This window comes from Microtus ochrogaster, unplaced genomic scaffold, assembly GCF_000317375.1.
Source record: "Microtus ochrogaster isolate Prairie Vole_2 unplaced genomic scaffold, MicOch1.0 UNK44, whole genome shotgun sequence".
Classification (NCBI taxonomy): domain Eukaryota; kingdom Metazoa; phylum Chordata; class Mammalia; order Rodentia; family Cricetidae; genus Microtus; species Microtus ochrogaster.
The window spans coordinates 265,979-283,153 of NW_004949142.1; the positions used below are offsets into that span (position 1 = coordinate 265,979).

At 52.0% G+C, this 17,175-nt stretch overlaps 1 protein-coding gene across 1 annotated transcript in view; it reads right to left on the reverse strand.

Moving 5' to 3' along the window:
• Nucleotides 1–17,175, reverse strand: part of Kcnh4 (potassium voltage-gated channel subfamily H member 4) — a 21,429-nt gene that overhangs the window by 861 nt on the left and 3,393 nt on the right. Inside the window, exons 5-16 of the mRNA XM_005369025.3 lie at nucleotides 15,724–15,967; nucleotides 15,153–15,310; nucleotides 11,928–12,135; nucleotides 9,793–9,987; nucleotides 9,169–9,368; nucleotides 7,215–7,464; nucleotides 6,394–6,638; nucleotides 5,798–5,836; nucleotides 5,273–5,625; nucleotides 4,895–5,001; nucleotides 3,722–3,798; nucleotides 477–1,189 (exon numbers count right to left, since the gene is read on the reverse strand). Coding sequence (XP_005369082.1) covers nucleotides 794–1,189; nucleotides 3,722–3,798; nucleotides 4,895–5,001; nucleotides 5,273–5,625; nucleotides 5,798–5,836; nucleotides 6,394–6,638; nucleotides 7,215–7,464; nucleotides 9,169–9,368; nucleotides 9,793–9,987; nucleotides 11,928–12,135; nucleotides 15,153–15,310; nucleotides 15,724–15,967 — 2,472 coding nt within the window. The 3' untranslated portion in view covers nucleotides 477–793. The remainder of the gene's footprint in view (nucleotides 1–476; nucleotides 1,190–3,721; nucleotides 3,799–4,894; nucleotides 5,002–5,272; nucleotides 5,626–5,797; nucleotides 5,837–6,393; nucleotides 6,639–7,214; nucleotides 7,465–9,168; nucleotides 9,369–9,792; nucleotides 9,988–11,927; nucleotides 12,136–15,152; nucleotides 15,311–15,723; nucleotides 15,968–17,175) is intronic.

Sequence of the window (17,175 nt, forward strand, 5' to 3'; positions counted from 1 at the left end):
ATCCGCCAGCCTCTGCCTCCCAAGTGCTGGGATTAAAGGCGTGCGCCACCACCACCCGGCAGAATATTGAATATTTTCTGACTCTTATCTGGAGTCTGATGTTGATAACCAATTTATAATATTTTGAATTAAAAAAAATGTCCTGAGAGTCAGAGACACATCTGGTTCCATCAGTTTTGTGTGTGTGTGTGTGTGTGTGTGCTGTGGGGGTAAAGTGAGCCCCTCTAGTTTGGTGCTAATAGGAGCCCTAAGATGTGGGTTTCTCAAATAACACCTGGAATCTCAAACTCACTCCTTTCAAGGTGACATCTTTCTTAGGGTCTTGGGCAAGGGACCCAGAATCTAGGACAGAGGAACTCCATATACCATTTAGCCCTCTCGCCATAGCCCCCCCTCCCCCCCGCATGGTCCAGCCACAGCCTTCATTCACAGGCTAGATCTTTACTCTTGACCATTCTTCTGTTCCCAGTCTATACCTGCCTCCAAGTCTTGGGGAGAAAGTAGGACATCTCCTCTGCCCAGGCCAGCAGGGCACCACGGTCCATTTCATGCCTGCTGGATTCCATGGCCTCAGGTGGTGGCTCCCCTCACGGAAGAGGAGGATGGGGGATGGTTTAGAAAACGGAACAGGGTTAGATGTGGCCACTCTTTGTTAAAAAGTCCAGAGAATTCAGAGCCAACCAGACCAGCTGTTGGCTGCTGACCCCAAGGCAAGAGGCCGAGGAGCCCAGCTCCTCCCTGGATGGCAGGTTCGTAATACCCACCCCAGACAGGCCTGGGCCCAAGGCCAGGGTCAGTGGAATGTGTCTGACCCAGACTGAAAGCTGTGCCTCATGAGGCTTGGGGTCAGGGGAGAAGCCTCCGACACTGGAGAGGGTCCGAGAAGTTCAGGTTCTGAGGGATAGGGTGCCATCGTGGAAGGTCTCAGCTCTGAGGGGGTGGCCCCTATCTCCACGGTGCCCACACTGGCTGGACAGTGAACCACAGCGAGTGTAGTATCCTGGAGACCCAGTGGTGGTCCAGACAGGTGAGGAGAGATGCATGGTGGCCTCTGGTGGGGGCAAGGAAGGTCTGGGGGCCAAGCTGAGTCAGATGGGTGACTTGGGGAAGCCAGCCTGGCCTGTAGGAGCCCCATCACTTGTCGCAACTCTCTGCTCAGCTGAGACACTTCCTGATTGAGGCGGGAGATCTGTTGGGAACGTAGCAAAGTGTCTCAAGGATGCTATAACCATAACCAGGCTCACTCCCCACCCCTGCAGTACAGTTTACAAAATTCCCTAACCACTGTCTGCCTGCAGTCACGTGGGAAGAAAGAGCAGGGGTTGTCACAGCCAACAGGTAACGTACCCCAGTTTTGATTTTGTGGAGCAGACACTGCTGTCCCTTCTCCTTCTCTTTTTATTTTATTTACTTTTGTTTGTTTGGTTTTTGGTTTTTCTAGACAGGGTTTCTCTGTGTAACAGCCCTGGCTGTCCTGGAACTAGCTCTGTAGACCAGGTTGGCCTTGAACTCACAGAGATCCACCTGCCTCTGCCTCCCAAGTGCTTGGATTAAAAGTGTGCACTACCACACCCAGCTATTTAATTTTGTGCGTGTGTGTGTGTGCGCGCGCGTGCACGCGCACGCGACACACACACGTGCGCACGCGCGTGCAAGTGTCCCTCTAGGCCAGAGGTCATCATCTTATCACTCTCTATTTTTGCTGTTGTTTTGTGTTTTGGAGACAGTCTCTCATTGAATCCACAGCTCACCAGTCAGCTAGACCGACTCCGCCTACACCCGTCCCCAGCACTAGTGTTACAGGCATGCACCACCATGCCTGCCTTTTGTGTGCACGAGATATCAGAACTCAAGACCTTTACCAGTTCAGCCATCTTTCTGAGACTGTCTCTGATAGCTCAGGCTTGCGGCAAGATGAAGATGGTCTTGAACTCTTTTTTTTTTTTTTTTTTTGGTTTTTCGAGACAGGGTTTCTCTGTGGTTTTGGAGCCTGTCCTGGAACTAGCTCTGTAGACCAGGCTGGTCTCGAACTCACAGAAATCCACCTGCCTCTGCCTCCCGAGTGCTGGGATTAAAGGCGTGCGCCACCAACGCCCGGCTTCTTTTTTTTTTTTTTTAAGCAATTTCTTTTTTTAACATTTATTTATTTATTATGTATACAAGTGTATGCCTGAAGGCCAGAAGAGGGCACCAGATCTCATTACAGATGGCTGTGAGTCACCATGTGGTTGCTGGGAATTGAACTCAGGACCTTTGGAAGAGCAGGCAATGCTCTTAACCGCTGAGCCATCTCTCCAGCCCTGGTCTTGAACTCTTGATCTGCCTTGCCACTATCTCACAAGTTCTAGGATTACAGGCACAAGCCACCACACTTGATTCCCTATCCCTTTTATAAAATATGAAGAATAGCCTTGTTCTTAGCCCATCACATAAGCTCAAGTCTCTTCATGAGTGGTTTTCCAACTTTAGTAAGTCAGAAACTTGTCAAGAATGCAGAGTTCCTGGCCCCACCCTATCCATTCCAAACCAGTTAAGGCCCTAGGAACCTGTATTTCATTTATTTGTTTGTTTGTTTGTTTTTCAAGACAGGGTTTCTCTGTAGCTTTGGCACTTAACCTGGAACTAGCTCTTGTAGACCAGGCTGGCTTGAACTCACAGGCTTTCATCCCAGCCTCCCGAGTGCTGGGATTAAAGGAGTGTACCACCACTGCCCGGGAGAACCTATATTTTAAAGGATAGTTCTGATTCATACTCAGATATGGAAATCACTGGCCTAGAGGAGAGGGCAGCCTGAGACAGTGCGCAGAAGCAGGGCTAGCCTTTAACCTTACTGTAGATAGCTCCAGGCCCTGCTAGTCCAGGTGCTACAGCTCTGGCTACCTGCTGTTTATCAGAATGGAGGGAAGGTGACTCCCAGGGGCTGGGCTGGGTAGCCGTAACTACGTGGCAACAACACTGAGATCCCTTGGGAAATAAGTAGAGGCAGTACCTAGGCTAGGCACACAGAATCTGGGCGCTTCCTGGCCAAGATTCACCCATATGGGCATAGGTCCTCTAAGCTTAAAAGCCTCTCAGCTTCCCTAGCCACTGACCCTTCCTCAAAATACATACACACACACACACACACACACACACACACACACACACACACACACACACCACAACACAAGGACTAGATAAAGATACAAACAGAAAGGCTTGAGCCTTGAGCAGCAGACTGGGCGCTTGGTTGGATGGTCCCAGGCTGTAAACAGAGACTCAGTTGTGGGAGGAGGAGGTGTTAGTGAATACCTGAGATGCGGAGGGGCTGGACCAGATATTTGTACACTCTTGTCTCGCACATATTATTTTTCTATTTATCTGTTTGTTTGTGTGTTTTTTGTTTTCCTGGGGTTTGTTTGTTTGTTTTGTTTTTGAGACAGGATTTCTCTGTGTAGCCCTGGCTGTCCTGCGACCCACTCTGTAGTCCAGGCTTAGCCTCTGCCTCCTCCCGAGTACTGACTGAGATTAACTGTGCCACCACCACCCAGCGACATAGTACTTTTCTAACTTTTAGGTGAGGAAATAAGCCCAGCATGGCTGTGGGACTTGCCCAGGGTCATTTAGCTAGTGTGACTGACAAAACCCAAGACTCTGGCTAGCTCCAGAACATGACATGCTCCTCTCAGACCCCAAGACAATATTCTCTGGGCTTGGCAGGGAAGAGCCAGCGCAAACCCACCTCCTGGTTCAGCCGGCAGACCTTCTCCTTCACCTCCTCTGCTGCCTCCGTGGCCAGTTCCCGGCTAGGCCTGGGGCCTGCAGGCAGAATGGGGTAAAGAGATGCAGATGGGTTCTTGGAGCCTGAAGACCCAAGTCCCCCTACTCCTCTCTGTTGCCTGACAGCAGGGAGCAAGGAACAGAATGCTCTAGTGACAGAGAGATGGGGAAACCCACCCGAGAATCTGATTTTTTTTTTTTTTTTGGTTTTTCGAGACAGGGTTTCTCTGTGGCTTTGGAGCCTGTGCTGGAACTAGCTCTGTAGACCAGGCTGATCTTGAACTCACAGAGATCCGCCTGCCTCTGCCTCCAGAGTGCTGGGATTAAAGGCATGTGCCACCATCACCCGGCGAGAATCTGATTTTTGAGGCCTAGCTTTGGCTCTTCCTCCATGTCCCCTCACCTATCCCCCAGGGCTTGCGTGCATCCAAACACTGCAGTGTCTCTTCTGGGTATGTCTTTATACCTTGGAATACCACCTTACCAAAGTGCCATGCTCATTTTTTTTTTTTTTTTTTTTTGAGACAGGGTTTCTCTGTGGCTTTGGAGCCTGTCCTGAAACTAGCTTTCATAGACCAGGCTGGCCTCAAACTCACAGAGATCCTCCTGCCTCCGCCTCCCAAGTGTTGGGATTAAAGGCGTGTGCCACCACTGCCCATCTTTGCCTTTTCTTTTTAATTATATTTATTTATTTATAGTTGTGTGTATGTGCGCCTGCGCCACAGTGCTTGTGCGGAAATCGGAGGACAACTTTTGGAAGTTGGTCCCCTCCTTCCACCATGTAGGCACCATCTAGGCACTAGGGATGAAACTCAGTTGGTCCAGCTTCACCTGTACCATTGAACCCCGTCACTGGCCCCTGACAGTCCATTTAAGAAATAACCAAAGTGGCCCCTCCATTCCTACCACAAAGTCTTGTTCTTTCTCCATGTGCTAGAACTTAGCACATAATTATAATTCTGGATTTGTTATCTGTGTACACAGGTGTTGGGCCCCCCATGCTAAAATATTGGCAGGATCTGGTTTGCCTGTATTCCTAGGATGGCATCTAACATATGTCACATGGGTGGGTAGATGAATAAATAGATGGACAGATAATGATTAACTGTTAATTGAAGTCACTACGGTTCCTTACCTGAAGAGGGAGCCTGTGAGCGAGTTCTGGTGGGTTCCTGTCTCTTGCTGAACCGGAATGAAGGGGCCTCGGCCGGTTTACTGGAGTCCTCAATGCCATCCACGATCCTGGGGGTAGAGCAGTGCTCGTCAGCACCGTGGGGAGGGTGCAGGGTCCGAACAGAGCAGTAAGAAGGTGAATGAGGGTAGCAGAGCCAGAGAACTGGGGAAGAACAGTGGTCAAAGCGGAATGGGATTGCAAGCTGTGGTTGGAAAGGCAGGGTCGGCAAACGGGGCAGAGACAGTAAGGAGCACTGGTTGGAACGCTGGGAATGGAGCCCAAAGAAGGTTCTGGAAGCCAGCAGGGATATGAGAAAGGCAAGGAAGGCTGGCATCTCACCGGGGACTGAGGTCCGGAGGTCCAAATGTTCCCAGTGGGGGAATGAGGAGCTGGGGGGGCTTCCAGGCAGCAGAGCCCCTGGGGGGGCTGTGCAGGGAGGGACTTTGGCCCCGGCCAGCCAGGGCAGGGGAAGGAGACTGGGAAAGGGAAGGAGAGGAGACAAGGGCTGAGAATGGGGGCAGCTCCTCGCCCAAAAGGCTGACCAGGGACCCCCGAGGTCGTGCTGGACTGAGGTTGGGCAGCAGGAGGGGCCGACGGGGCTTGGGACCAGCCCCAGGCTCCATGCCACCCTCGGTTTCTGTGATGGAGGGCAGAGTCTTGTCCGAGGAGGAACCAAGAGTGTCGGAGCGTGTCTGTGGGATGAGAGAGCCCCAGTTGATACTGGGTGGTGGACAGTAGGACCCTTCATTGGGGTGCAACCCTCTGCACCATGCACTGCTCCCCACCCTCTGTTCCTTCTCCCTGTGGCAGAGGAGCTAAGGGAAGCTGCCTTCCAACCTCACCCAATCCAGGAGTGAGTATTACCTGGGAGAGACGAGGAGAGCGGGAGAAGCGGCTGAGGCCCTGTGGGGACAGAGTAGGGTTAAGCTGACTCCCACCTCTTCACTCCCCTGGTACAGCCCCTCCTCACTCTGCCAAACAGTGTTAAGGGACTGTGTACATGGGGCCTTTTCATGGAATTGAGCCAGACACCACCAACTCTAACTCAGAGGAAATTCAGAGAGACAAAGTGAACCCCCAAAGTAGCAAAAGACAAAGGTTTAAGGGTATAGACACATCAGCCTAAAATAAAGTGGGAAACAATGGGACAGCAGTGGAGGAACCTCGGTGTGTGTGGGGTGTGCCACCAGTTCACAGAGGGACTTCAGAAAGCTAGAATGGGGCTGAGAAGTTCTCAGCAATAGAAGGTGGTAAGAGATTGTCAAGGGTCTGGGTGAGGCCCAATGGGGGATTGGATTGGAAGATGCTAAGAGTATATGAAGCATTAGAAGGAGGTGGTTGGCGTTAAGAGGTGGTGTTTTAGGGAGGGGAGAGATGCAAGAGGCTCTCTGGGGCTGGAGGGGGTTTTTTTGAAGGAAGTTCCCTTAGTGGGGAGTAGCTGCCATACAGTGTCTACATACATTGTTTTCGGAGCCTTGGCGCAGGTTGAAGGTTAGGTCCCGGGGTAGGCCAGCCCGGAAGGCAGCCCCATATTCCGGATACAGTCGCAGGACCTCAGCCAGCCCTCGGCTGCTCAGCTGCTGCAGGCCACAGTAAGTCAGTGCTTTCACATCGGCGCTGGTCTTCAGCACGCAGCTGGGGCCTGCCCCTGGCCAAGGCTCCTGCCCCAACTCGGGGATGTCTGCCCCAATCAAGTCCCCCTTCCCTATGGGGAGAGGAAGGGGACAGTCAGCTGGGATGAAGGGAACACAGGATATCGGCAGGAAGTGGTCCAGATGGTTGGGAGATGGTCAGTATACTTAGGGATCGTTGAAGGCGAGTCAGTAAAGTGCATTGGAGAGAGGGAATCAGGGGGCTTAGAAAAGGTCATTGGAGAATGACTGGTGAAGCTGGGCCACAGCTCCTGGGAGATGTCAACAGCCAATAGAACTGGAGGATCAGCAAAGACTGACCAGAAGAGTCAGTTAAAGGGTTAGTGAATTCTAGGGTCACTGGGGAAGGGACGAGGGAACTGGAGAAGACGCAAAGGAATAGGATGAATTGGCTGAATGGCAGTCAATTGATGAAGGGCCAGTGGGTTAAGGGGTGGCCAGAGAGGAGAAAGTAGGGAATGACCAAAGGAGAACCGTGATAGAGTGAAGGGATCAAGGAAGAATATTCCCCAATAGGCATTCGAGGCGCTTGCTAGGGGTCTCCCAATCCCTGGGCCGCAGGCTATTCCCAAGTCCTGGGGTGGGGGGAAGGTCTTAGGATGGGCAGTGTGTGGTGGTGGGGTTCTTACCAAGGATGGCCAGCACCATGTTGTCGCGGAGCACCTCAAGCGAGCCAGAGCAGACATAGTAGTGAGCCTGGAGGGCATCCCCGCGGCGTAACAGATACTCCCCGGGAGCACAAAACGAGGCCTTGATGTGCAGGGAGAGGGCCCGCAGACAACCCCTGCTAGCTGCTCCAAACAACGGCAGCTGCAGGATCTCCCGATTCAGGTGCATAGCAATGTCAGCCCGCAGCTCGTCTGGGAAGTCACGCAGTAACTGCATAAGAGGCAGAGGTCATTCTGGCCATCCCCCTGCAGTCACTTACTCGGATCTACAAATGAGGGGGGCTGTTCCCAAGGCAAGAGGGCCAACTTTCCCTCTCTTGGAAATTGCCCACTAGGCCTTTAGGAAGACTTGTCTAGTCTAAATCTTCTTTGCTGTCTTGATCACCAAATCTAACTTCTGGGCAGAGACCAAGTCTTCTTTCTCTCTGAGTACTGCACATGCACATGGCTACACACACTGAGCACCCCTAGATTCTGATCGCTCAATTCTGTGTGGTGGAGAGTTGTCCTTGGTAGGACTCCGACTGGGAATTGGGAAAGTAGCAATCACCCTTGCTCCTATGTTCCTGGGGACTTTGGACCCTCTATTTCCTGTCTCTAGGCCTCAGTATCCCTAATTGTAAAATTTAGGCTCATGCTAGGTCTTAAATTTTACCCATTCTTTCTACATTTCCCTCCTAATGTCATAGAGGCCCTCAGCAATTCTGTCTCACTATCATCTTCCTTATTGTCCCATCTGCCCACCCACACCCTCTGCTTTTTTCTCATTACTTCTCCTTGTGTAGCCCATCCTCTTGAGTCACTTCCTGCTTCTACATTCTCCCACATCATGGCTACCAGCCCATCTTCCCCACTGCTCATGCCTGGAAGCCCTAACGTTGGGTTCCCATGTGTGTTTATAACTACCTGATGGACAAGCTGCCCCTGAGCTTCCTATAGACCCTGCATATGGCTAATGGCTCAGACCTGGACTCTCCCCTTCATCCATAATCTCAGAATTCTTCCTGGGGTACCCTCACCTCATCCCTTGACCCCAAGCCAGACCTGGGCATCCCTGTGAGCTGCTCTCTTGTAACCAACTGGAAGTGGCCTGCTCTTGGGGATCCTTTCCAGTCAAAAGGCTCCCATTCACTTCCTCCTCCACCTTCTGCCACACCCTGTCCTAGACGCCTGACAGAAAAAACTGCAAACTCAAGGCTACCACTCTCTGGGGCTGCAGTGCTCCAGTTCTAACTCTGGCCCTGGCTCCTCCCAGTACAACCTCCCCTTCTCCGAGGCTCACTCAACAACATTCAGATCCTTGAACTCATTCGCTCAGCTTTACCCGCACACGCAAACCTAGGTTCCTATCGCTCTTTTTTTTGCCTGGAATGGCCTTCCCAAGGCAAACTGATTCTCTTGACCAAGATGTACCACTTTCTCTGCCATCTTCCATGTCTCCTCTGGGCTCAGATGCAATGAGGGCCCTGCTGCAGGAATAGGGTTCCATCTGCTACATGTGTCTCTGTACCTGTCTCCCTCTCACCCTTCTTGGGGTCTCTTTGAGAGCAGAAACTGTGGTGTGTCATCACCTCTAGCTACCCCCATCCTCCTCTGTGTTCAGACCAAGAGAATGAATGAAAAACGGTGGCTTGGCCCACCACAGGGCTGGGGGAGACTGTGATGCCTACCATGATGGAGAAACAAAGGCCCAGAAAAGGCAAGGTGTCCGCCCAAGTCCACACTCAATCACTATACTTCCTTTCAACCTCCACGCTTAAGTACTAAAGGAAGGGTTTTGGATTTGGCTGGGTGCACGTCCTTGCTAAGAGCCCTGTACCTCCCTACACCTTGGTTGCCTCTGTACCAATCCTAGAGAGACAGTAGCCCCTCCCCACTGCACTGCCACATGGCCAGAGCCCCGGCTCAGCACTACCTCGTTGGCATCGATGCCACTGTTGACAGCCCACGTAGTCTGGAAGTACTCCAGCATGCGCTGCTTGAGTGGACGGGGCAGCCGGTGCACTCTGATGAAGTCTTTGAGGTCCTTCATGCGGCTGTGGTAGAGCGAGCGTCGGGAGTACATGCGCTGGATGATGGCCGTGACATTCCCAAACACTACTGCGTGCATCAGCGCTGCAGAGGTGGCAACCCGCAGCGTTATCAGGGGCAATCACCCCTCCCTTGGCTCCTCGTGCTCCCCGGATCACCCTGCCTTTGGATGGGTCTCAGAGGTTCTGGGGAGGCACAGGAGAGCTAGCAGATTCCTGTGAGCACGTCATCTAGTAATCAGAGGCAGGGAATGTAGGTGGCAACCCACAGATGGGGCAACCTGTATTCCTCTCTCATCACCTCCTTAGGTCATGACTTTAGGTGTCTCCCCTCTTGAAAGAGGTCACACCTGTTTATGGGCACAGTCACGTGCAATGGAGAAAGGTCTATGAATGAACACGTGACCATGTGGACTTGGGTGGGCACCTTGCTTTCTCCGAGCCTCAGTTTCCCTGTGCGCAAGCCTGAATTTCCAGGGCTCCCTGGGAGTAGTGGGGTCTGGCCTCACCGCCTATGAGCATCGTGCAGATGGAGAAGATCTTCTCGGCATCAGTGTTGGCACACACGTTGCCAAAGCCCACACTGGTGAGGCTGCTCAGCGTGAAGTACAGCGCCGCGATGTAGGCACTGCGCCGAGAGGGTCCACCTGCCGAGCCGTTGACATAGGGCTCCTCCAGCCGCTTGCCCAGCTCATGCAACCAACCTGTGATACGGAAGGATGAGGAAATTAGGGCTAGCTAGACAGGTGGTGGAGAATACATCTCCCTGGTCTACCTGTTTGACCTGGCATACATATTTACAGAGGAGAGGGGTAGTTTGCAGCCACGGAGCTAGGAAATGGGCCATTCTGCTGGGCCTGGGCCTGGAGGCCATGAATTGGCTCTAGCTGCACTCCAAGGCTACCCACTCCTTAGACTGTCGACTGCAGGCCCCTTCAATGTCCTGGTATGTTACTATGTGTTTCCTGTATGTGCTGGGGGTAGGGTGCCAAGATCTGACTCAGCCAGGCCTGCCCCTGCCATCGCCTGTAAACAGTGTCAAGGAGAAAAGAAAACAGGCTATTTCAGGAGGGAGGCAAACTACAAAAGTAGAGTGTGTTAGAGGCCACAGCAGGTTACTAGGGGAGCCAGCGTGGATCCTAGGTACAACATTTTGGTTGAGGCTGAGACCATAGAAAATTCACCATGGGCCAGGTGGTGGCCCATGCTTTGGGAGGCAGAGGCAAATGGATTTCTGTGAGTTTGAGGCCAGCCTAGACTACAGAGCAAGTTCTAGGAAAAGTAGGACTGTCACACAGAGAAACCCAGTCTTGAAATAAATAAATAAATAAAAAGGAAGGAGGGAAGGAAGGAAGAAAGAAAAGAGAGAAATAAATAAATAAATAAATAAATAAAGAAAGAAAGAAAGAGACTTCACCATGGGGAAGGAGTGGGGCTTCCCAGGGAGGAACATGTTCAAGGGCCAGAGTGAGAGAGCAGTAGGTCAGGCCCAGGAGGGCAGTCGGTGTCCACAGGCTCTACAGGAGGAAGTAAAGTGGTGGGGACACAGGTCATGCAGAGCTGTCTGGGGCACATGACCACCAAGCATGGACTTCACTTTGGGGATAGTGGGCAGCTAGTGTAAGGGCCCAGAGAGAAGCTGGGGGAGGGCCAGTGTTTATTCTTTTAAAAATTATTATTTTATTTTATTTATTTATTTTTTTTGGTTTTTCGAGACAGGGTTTCTCTGTGGCTTTGGAGCCTGTCCTGGCACTAGCTCTGTAGACCAGGCTGGTCTCGAACTCACAGAGATCCACCTGCCTCTGCCTCCCGAGTGCTGGGATTAAAGGCGTGCGCCACCATCGCCCGGCTAAAAATTATTATTATAATTGTATTTATTTTATCTTAATGTATGTGAGTGTTTGCCAACGTGTTATGTCTTTGTACCATGTGTCTGGTGCTTGCACAGGTCAGAAGAGGTCATTAAAAGTCAACAAGTACTTTTAACCCCTCCAATCTCTCCAGCTCTCTCTAGTGCTGATTCATGGGAGACCAATTTGGCTGCAGCAAAATAGTGGTTGAGGGTGGGGATCGGAGGAAGACAAGGAAGGCCGTGCTGTCCTTTGTAGGAGTCATTGAGAGAGGAAGTGGGGTAGACTGGACAAGGTGGTAGAGATGGAGAGAAGATTCTAGATCTAAGTGGTGGGGGAAGGTGTGGGCTGAAGGAGGAGAGGGAGGGGCCAAGAACAGTGCCCAGAATCTGACCTACTTCCCGAGGAGACATTGAGGGCCTGGGGCTGCCTCCTGGCCAGTGGCCCCATTAACTGTGGCTAGGGAGGAATTGATGACGGTGGAGAGCTACAGGATAAGAGGCATTTCTGATCCTTGACACACGCTGCTCCCTCTGTCCCAAATTCTCTCCATCAGCGTGTTCCCTGTCACTGGCTGATTTTGGTCTCCTTCCCAGCTGGGCTGGAAGTTTCCTCCTAGCAGAGCCCTTCCCTTCAAATCAGTGTCTCCACCCTTGATCCAGAAGGAGCACAGGGCATTTTACTGGGTGGTTAGAGGACAATGGGATGGGAAGATGTTAAGTCCTGGTGGCATCAGTTTGGGGGATAGGACAGGTAGAGACGTCGCAAGTGGAAGTCTGGGACTGGTGGCTCACCAATGTCCCAGAGCAGCGGGTCATTAGCTTCCATCTCCCGGCGCCCGATGACATACCAGACGCAGGCCATCCAATGAGCAAGGAGGGCAAAGACGGACATGAGCAGCGTCAGCACCACCGCGCTGCACTGTGAGTACCGCTCCAGCTTCTGCAGCAGCCGCAGCAACCGCAGGAGCCGCACTGTTTTCAGCAGGTGTACCAGCGAGGTCTGCGGGTGGAGGGGGGCAGCGGGGGAGGCTGTCAGCAGGCACAACTCCCCAGAGACCTCATATAGCACCCCCCCCCCCGCCACTGACACATCCTTCCCACCAGACACCCTGGAGCCAGGGGAAGCTGCAAGAAACTGTCACCGCTGCCCTTAGAAAGTGACAATAACATGCACCGGGAGAGAATAATTAGCTTAGCTACTGAGGACTTCTTTTGCATTGGGCCACCAGTATGCTAGGCATTTGTAATCCTCACTAAAACAAACGAAACAGCCTTGGAGCCTTCGGTCCAGTGATCATCCCAGGTCCCAGTTTGCTAATGAATGAATTAGGCCTCCCAGAAGCTAGTAACATGTTCCAAGGTCACAAACGAAGGAAATAATGGAGCTATAACTCAAGTCCAAAATGACGGACACCAAGTCCATTTGGGACTGAGCTGCCTCATAGAACTATGGGATGATTCAGGAGCAAGCCCTGGCCAGAACCGGGAGGAGGAAGGGGTAGGCTGAATGATCTATGGAGGACCTCTGTTCAAAGCTCCAGTGTCCTAGGAGCGGCCAGGCAGGGCTGGCACCTGGCACGGAGAAGTGTAATGAAAGGAATGGGAACAGATAAGGAGCCTGAGGATGTCGAAGGCTAAGGGCTTTCCCCTTTGTAGGTCAGCTACAGGTGAGAAGGAAAACGCAGCTTGAGGACACCTGCTTTGACCTGGAGACTGATGGAGCCATGGTGTCTAGCAAGGACCCTGGAAACATTTGCTGTTTTTACTGCTATGGGGAAAGGAATGCAGGGATCAAACCCAGGACTTTATACATTCTGGACAAATTGTTTTTTTTTTCCTAAGCTATGAAACCATATCCTCGAATCTGCTGGTTTTGTTATAATTATTAACACTTCAACTAGGCCTTCTAATATGGCAGACAAGGAGTGGGTTGGGGGTTTGCTTGTGCATAGGAGCAGCTCAGCAGCTAGAGCTGTAGGCTTGAGGGACTTGCTATAAAGCCCTCACCACACTTTCAGGGAGCTCCAGGTAGGAACGTACCCCAAAGCCCTGGCATTATGCTGCTCCAGAACCACCTTATGGATCACTAATGTTAAGTGAAGGGGCTAGAAAGGAGGTGGCCCTGGTTCCCCAACAGGAACCCTTTGCAAGTCTTAACTAAAGTCTTAACTTTTTATTTTTTGGTTTTTCGAGACAGGGTTTCTCTGTGGTTTTGGAGCCTGTCTTGGAACTAGCTCTTGTAGACCAGGCTGGTCTCGAACTCACAGAGATCTGCCTGCCTCTGCCTCCCGAGTGCTGGGATTAAAGGCGTGCACCACCACCGCCTGGCTAAAGTCTTAACTTTGAGATGTAACACAACTCCCTCCAGCCCCAGAACATCTGCCTCCTAAACTTGAACACTTCAGGGCTCCCCAAAGTCACTTATTTCTGTGTCCCACACCTTTAAGGACCCTTCTTTCTTTGTCCCTCTGGCTAGAACGCCATTGGCATGACTCCCGTAACTCTATAACTCTTGTCAGTGCCTGCGCCTCTGTTTTGGTTCAAGCTCTCTGGCTTCCAGTGTCGCTGGTCATTTCCCCTAAGTCATACATCTGGAGACCCTGGTTATCTGGGAAGCAGACTGTATATGGGAGAGAATTTTAGTCTAGGATTCTGGAGACCTAGTTCTCATTGTGCTTCCATACCGACATTCAAAAAAAAAGACTTAAGAACCTTCCCTAAAGGGTTTCGTATAATGATGTGTGCAAAAGTATGTGTGTGAAATTTTACTGAATCTGCAAAGTACTCCTAAAGGTACCAGAGGAGAGGGGACAGCCCGAGAGGAGGAGCTGGTGGCTTTCTGTAGCAGTCCCTCTCCTGTAAGGTAGACACTACCTGGTGGGCATAGAGGCATGGCTACAGGCCTAAGGACTAGTAGGAAACCCTTTTCTGTATGTCAGTACCTCAGGGCAGTCTCTCTCTCTGTCTCTGTCTCTCCACACACACACATACACAAACACATGCACGCACACACGCACGTGTGTAGCAGCATGCACACACATGTGCACAGCCAGTAGAAGGGGCCCACAGCCCGTTGGCGGCTAGTTAAATCCGGCTTCGTGTAGGTGGTTTCCTGCTATAGCTGAGTGCAGCAGGGAGCGCACACGGGAAAACTGCTCTCCACCTCTCCTCCCCCACAATGGCGAGGGGGCTTGGGGACACAGGGCAAGACTGCCTCACCTTGGACTAGAAAAGACCTACTGTCTGGCTCCATCCTGACCCCTTCGGGCACTTCCAGGCAGTCCTGAGCAAAGACACAGGCCCAGGTACACTACCCAGCCTCTGACTGGCTGGCTTGACTAACTAAGCACTTTCTCTGGTTTCTCATCCTTTGTTAGCCAAATCCTGTTCACTCTTAGAGGCTTAGCTCTGCTCGCGCCTCCTCCAGGAACAGTTCCTTCCCAGACCACCTCAGCTCCTGCCCAACTGGGATGCTTCTGCCCCCGGGTGCTGGCCTGATCTCAGAATGTTTTTGCATGTGCCAGCGTTCCAACTTAGATCTCCAAGGCCAGTCCACGCTGCTATTGCCCACTCCCACTCCCATTCAGCAGTCCTGCGCCTGATGTCCTCCTTCCATTATTCCTGCCTGTCTCACCAATCTGAGAGGGCTCTGAGTGCCAATTCCTTGTCTCTTTCTACCACAGTGACCAGGCCCCCATACAGTGTTTTGAAGACAGCTAAATGCTCATCAGTTGTTTGTGAAATAAAAAAAATGTGAAAAGTACCACTCATCTGGCATCAGACCAACGCCGCCTTGGTAGCCATAGTTAGCTTTTCGTTTGTCTCAGCTTCCCTCAAAGACTGTGAGCTGAGTTCTCTAAGAGCAGAGACCCCCTTGGGCTCCTTCCCAGTGCCTGGCTCAGGGCTGTGCCCACGGCGGAATCAGAGAGACATCTATCTGCATGCGAGTTGATAGGAAGGACCGTGGTGGCTGGGAGTTCAGATGCTAGGATGCATGGTGGGATGGGGCTCACTCACCACGGTGATGTTGAAGACATACAGCAGGTCAAAGGGCAAGGCAGCAATAAGGTCCACAAAGAACCAGGTGGCCAGGTAGTGGAGGCCGATGGAACGAGGAGCAGAGATCACCTGGCCCGACTGGGACACATAGGTGGTGCGGAAGTTCAGGATGATGTCTGAGAAATGCAAGAGGCTGTTACGAGGGACCATGCCTGGCCTGGATCCTTAGGTCAGGTAGCTAATGAATAGGGCAGGGTGTGGTGAGCACTGGAGACCCATAAGAGAGGTGGCAGAATGGAGAAAGCTGGGACTCTTGGTTGATCTATAGAGAGGAAAGGCTACAAGACTGCAGGCTGCAGGGGACTGGGCTCTCTAGGACTTACAGGGTCTAGGGAGGAAGTGTTAGCCTCTTCCCCCTCCGAGTGCTTACCCACACCTCACTAGGCCCCTAGAACTCACAAAGAACTACAAAGAGAAGGTAAGACCCTTCCTTGCTAGGGAAGGGTCCCACAAGCCCGGCAGGGAGGGAGGCTTGTCAGAGTGGGTCCCCATAGCCCACCCTCCGGGTTAGTAGGGCAGAGGGTCTGACCCAGGATGAAGAGCATCTCCACAGCGATGTCGCTGACAAGGGTGTGTCGGGAAGTGATGGGGGTGTCGTCATCACCGGAGAAGCAGACGTTGTAGGGGACGGTGACTGCGACGTAGAACGTGGCGAGGAGGATGAGGCCATCCCAGATGGCCTTGGGGATGCTGTAGTGGAGGAGGAGGCAGCGGGAGCCCCCCACGGAGGCCACCTTGTACTCAGGCACTGATGGCTTTGGCTCAAACACGTTCTAAAGGGAGAGGGGTGGTGGTTGGGGACACTTGGGGGAAAGAAAAGTTGAGGCTGGGGGAAGGGAGAGTCAGGGGCTAGGAAAACGGGAAAGGTGGGCATCGCAATAGTAGCCAGAAGGGGATGGAAGGTATGGGAGAGGAGCTCTCAAGTTGGCAACTGGCACTTCTTTCTCTGTACCAAACTATTGCTCAGGCTTTTTTTTTTCCTGTCTGTAGCTCTGGTTTTCCTGAACTAACTCTGTAGACCATGTTGGCCTTGAACTCACAGAGGTTCAGAGATTCACCTATCTCTGTCTTTGAGGGCTGAGATTAAAGGCATTCACCACCAGCAACAGCAGGCTCATTTTTGTAATTCTTTCTTTTCACTTCTTTCTTTCCTTTCTTGTGCTGGGGACTGAGCCCAGGGGACTTGTACACACAAATCAGGTGCTCTATCACTCAGTTAAATCTCCACAAAACACCCTCAGGCCCCTTCTGAAGAAAACATGCTTTATCAGCTGCGTTTCCTTGAATTGACCCTCGCCCTCTTTGAAGAGATTATGACAATCAGGAAGATATCCTAGCCTGAAGGGTCATAAATTCTTTGGAGTTCTTTCTGAGTATGACCCAGAGGGAGGAAGTTAGCCCTGCTGATCCAGACCCTATAGCCTTAACAGACTACGGAAGCTGGTGGGAGACTCCATCCCTTGTTCATCAGGATCCATAGGATGGGATGCTGGGTACAAAATAGGGGCTTTCTTCCTAGGACCACAGCACCTTGTGAGTTTATCCCTCTTGATACAACCTTACACTCAAGGGGAGAATTCCTACTAGAGCTCCACCCCCTGTGACATCACCAGAGCAGTGTCAATCACCTGCTAATGAAAAGGAAATGGAGGAGGGATGGGGAGGGGGGCATATGTGATGAAGCAGAAAGTAGCATAAGGGCTGAGCGGTGGTGGCGCGTGCCTTTAATCCCAACACTCGGGGGGCAGAGGCAGGCAGATCTCTGTGAGTTCGAGGCCAGCCTTGTCTACAAGAGATAGTTCCAGGACAGGCTCTAAAACTACAGTAAAATCCTGTCTCGAAAAACAAAAAACAAAGCCGGGCGGTGGTGGCGCACGCCTTTAATCCCAGTACTTGGGAGGCAGAGGCAGGCGGATCTCTGTGAGTTCAAGACCAGCCTGGTCTACAGAGCTAGTTCCAGGACAGGCTCCAAAGCCACAGA